This window comes from Perognathus longimembris, chromosome 1 (assembly GCF_023159225.1).
Source record: "Perognathus longimembris pacificus isolate PPM17 chromosome 1, ASM2315922v1, whole genome shotgun sequence".
Taxonomy (NCBI): domain Eukaryota; kingdom Metazoa; phylum Chordata; class Mammalia; order Rodentia; family Heteromyidae; genus Perognathus; species Perognathus longimembris.
The window spans coordinates 46,488,485-46,490,686 of NC_063161.1; the positions used below are offsets into that span (position 1 = coordinate 46,488,485).

A 2,202-nucleotide genomic window follows, 5' to 3' on the forward strand; every position below is an offset into this window, starting at 1 on the left:
CATTTCCTTTTTGTACAGTGTCTCCTGTCTCCATCCATGAATTGTATAGTTCACTTTCATAAGTGTTCAGTGAGCTCCAACTTCTGCACCTTTCACCATTTTCCCCTCTGCACTTAATAGTATTGTTTTAGGAAATCCCTATCAGAGTTTCACATTAAAAAAGAACTATCATATCCACCTAAATATTTGTCTTTTTATAGTAATTTTACAAATGTTGATAAATAAAAACAACATATGAAACTAGATATAACACAGAATTTCAGCATAATTAGGAAATAGCACTATAAAATTACTAATATAATTCAAATATTCAAATTATTTGTAAGTAGAAAAACAAAAGATCAGTTAAAATGATGGAGTTTTAGATTTGGGCCGGTATAGAAAATTCAGTTATTTAATTAATTTGTATTTAACACAAATTTTAAAGGGGTTGTCAAATTAAAACAAAGAAGAGAAAATTCAAGATTGCATTTATTAAAACAGTATTTGGTTGTCTCAGCCATTATAACATAAGTAATTTTTATCATGTGAGTAAGCAGCGAAGGGATTTCTTTTCTACAGCCTCTGGTTTTCTATTCAGATTTTGAAGTCATGCTGAGAGCTAGAACTCAAGCCTGTGATCCTGACTATTCTAGAGGATGAGGCAGGAAAAACAGAAATTTCAGGATCAGCCTAGACTACAGAGTTAGTCTGTTTCAAAAAAAGAAAAAACAACAATAAAAACAACAACAACAAAAAACAACAGAAGAAAGCAAAAATAGAACAGAGTTATAGACCAATGATTACAATTAACCTGAACCCCTTAAGGAAGACACAACTTAACAATTTTTAGCTTCCAAAAATCCCCTGAAGACAAGAAACTGGCATGTGTGTAGGCAGCTGTGATAGAGGACAATGAAAGCTTCATTAATACTTTTTGAATCTTTACATTCATTCATTCGTTCATTCATTCATTCATTCATTCATTCATGTTAAACACAAGTTCATTTGTTCTTATAAAACACTACTTTATGAACCAAGGCTTTGAAGGCTTCTTTGACTTGCTGGTTCCGCAAGGTGTAAATGAAAGGGTTCAACATGGGAGCAATGGAGGTGTTGAGAATGGCCACTCCTTTGGTCAGTGAGGCCCTGTCCTTGGCTGAAGGCTTGACATACATGAATATGCAGCTTCCATAAGACATGGAGATGACAATCATGTGAGAGGAACAGGTGGAGAAAGCCTTTTTCCTCTGGTTGGCTGATGGGATTCTCAAAATGGTGCTCATGATGCCTATGTAGGACAGAATCACCAAGGCCAGCGTGAACAGCAGCGTAATAAAGGCAAAGTAAAAGCCAAGCGTCTCTAACAGCCAGGTGTCTGAGCAGGAGAGTTGTAGAATGGGGAAGTAGTCACAAGAGAAGTGATCGATGACATTGGAAGCACAGAAATCTAATTTGAGGACCAACATGAGTGGTGGGAAAATGGTCAGAAATCCTGCCAGCCAGGAAACACAGACAAGCAGGATGCAGGTTTTCTTACTCATGATGGTGGCATAGTGCAGAGGTTTGCAGATGGCAACATAGCGATCATAAGACATGGCAGTGAGAAGAAAGAATTCAGACACACCCATGGAGATGAAGAAAAACAACTGAGCCAAACAATTGTTATAGGAAATGGTTTTGACTTTAGTAATTATTGACCCCAGAAATCTAGGCATGGAGACACTGGTGAATATAATTTCTAAGAAGGAGAAATTCTGGAGGAAGAAATACATGGGGGTCTTTAGACGTGAATCTAGCAAGGTGAGCGTGATGATGATTAAGTTTCCAGTGACACTTAGTATATAAGTTATAGACAGAAAAATAAAAATGACCACCTGCAGCTCTGGATCATCAGATATGCCCAAGAGCACAAACTCTGTGATCATAGTGTGATTTCTCATGCTGAATATGTTTCTTCCAACAAAATCTATTGGTGAAAAGAAAATAGAAAAGATTATTATACAGAGATTTGATTTTTCAATATTGTTAGTATTGACAATGAAGTGAAGACATGAACTTTTCTCTCTATTAGAGTTTTTACAACTTGGGTTCTTTCTGATGAAAGCAGAAAACATTCCCATCTTGTGTGGAAAAGGAAATGTGTGCACAGATCTGTGTGTGTGGTTGAGTTCTCTCATGGGTGATTCAAAATAATACCCTTTTTCTATAATCACATCTTAC

At 36.2% G+C, this 2,202-nt stretch overlaps 1 protein-coding gene across 1 annotated transcript; it reads right to left on the minus strand.

Annotated features, from left to right (window-relative positions):
- Positions 1-983: 983 nt before the first annotated feature.
- LOC125354591 (olfactory receptor 6C3-like) lies at positions 984-1,925 on the minus strand. Its single transcript, XM_048350270.1, has one exon. The coding sequence runs from the start codon at positions 1,920-1,922 to the stop codon at positions 984-986; it is 939 nt and encodes a 312-aa protein (XP_048206227.1). The 5' UTR covers positions 1,923-1,925.
- Positions 1,926-2,202: the final 277 nt, after the last annotated feature.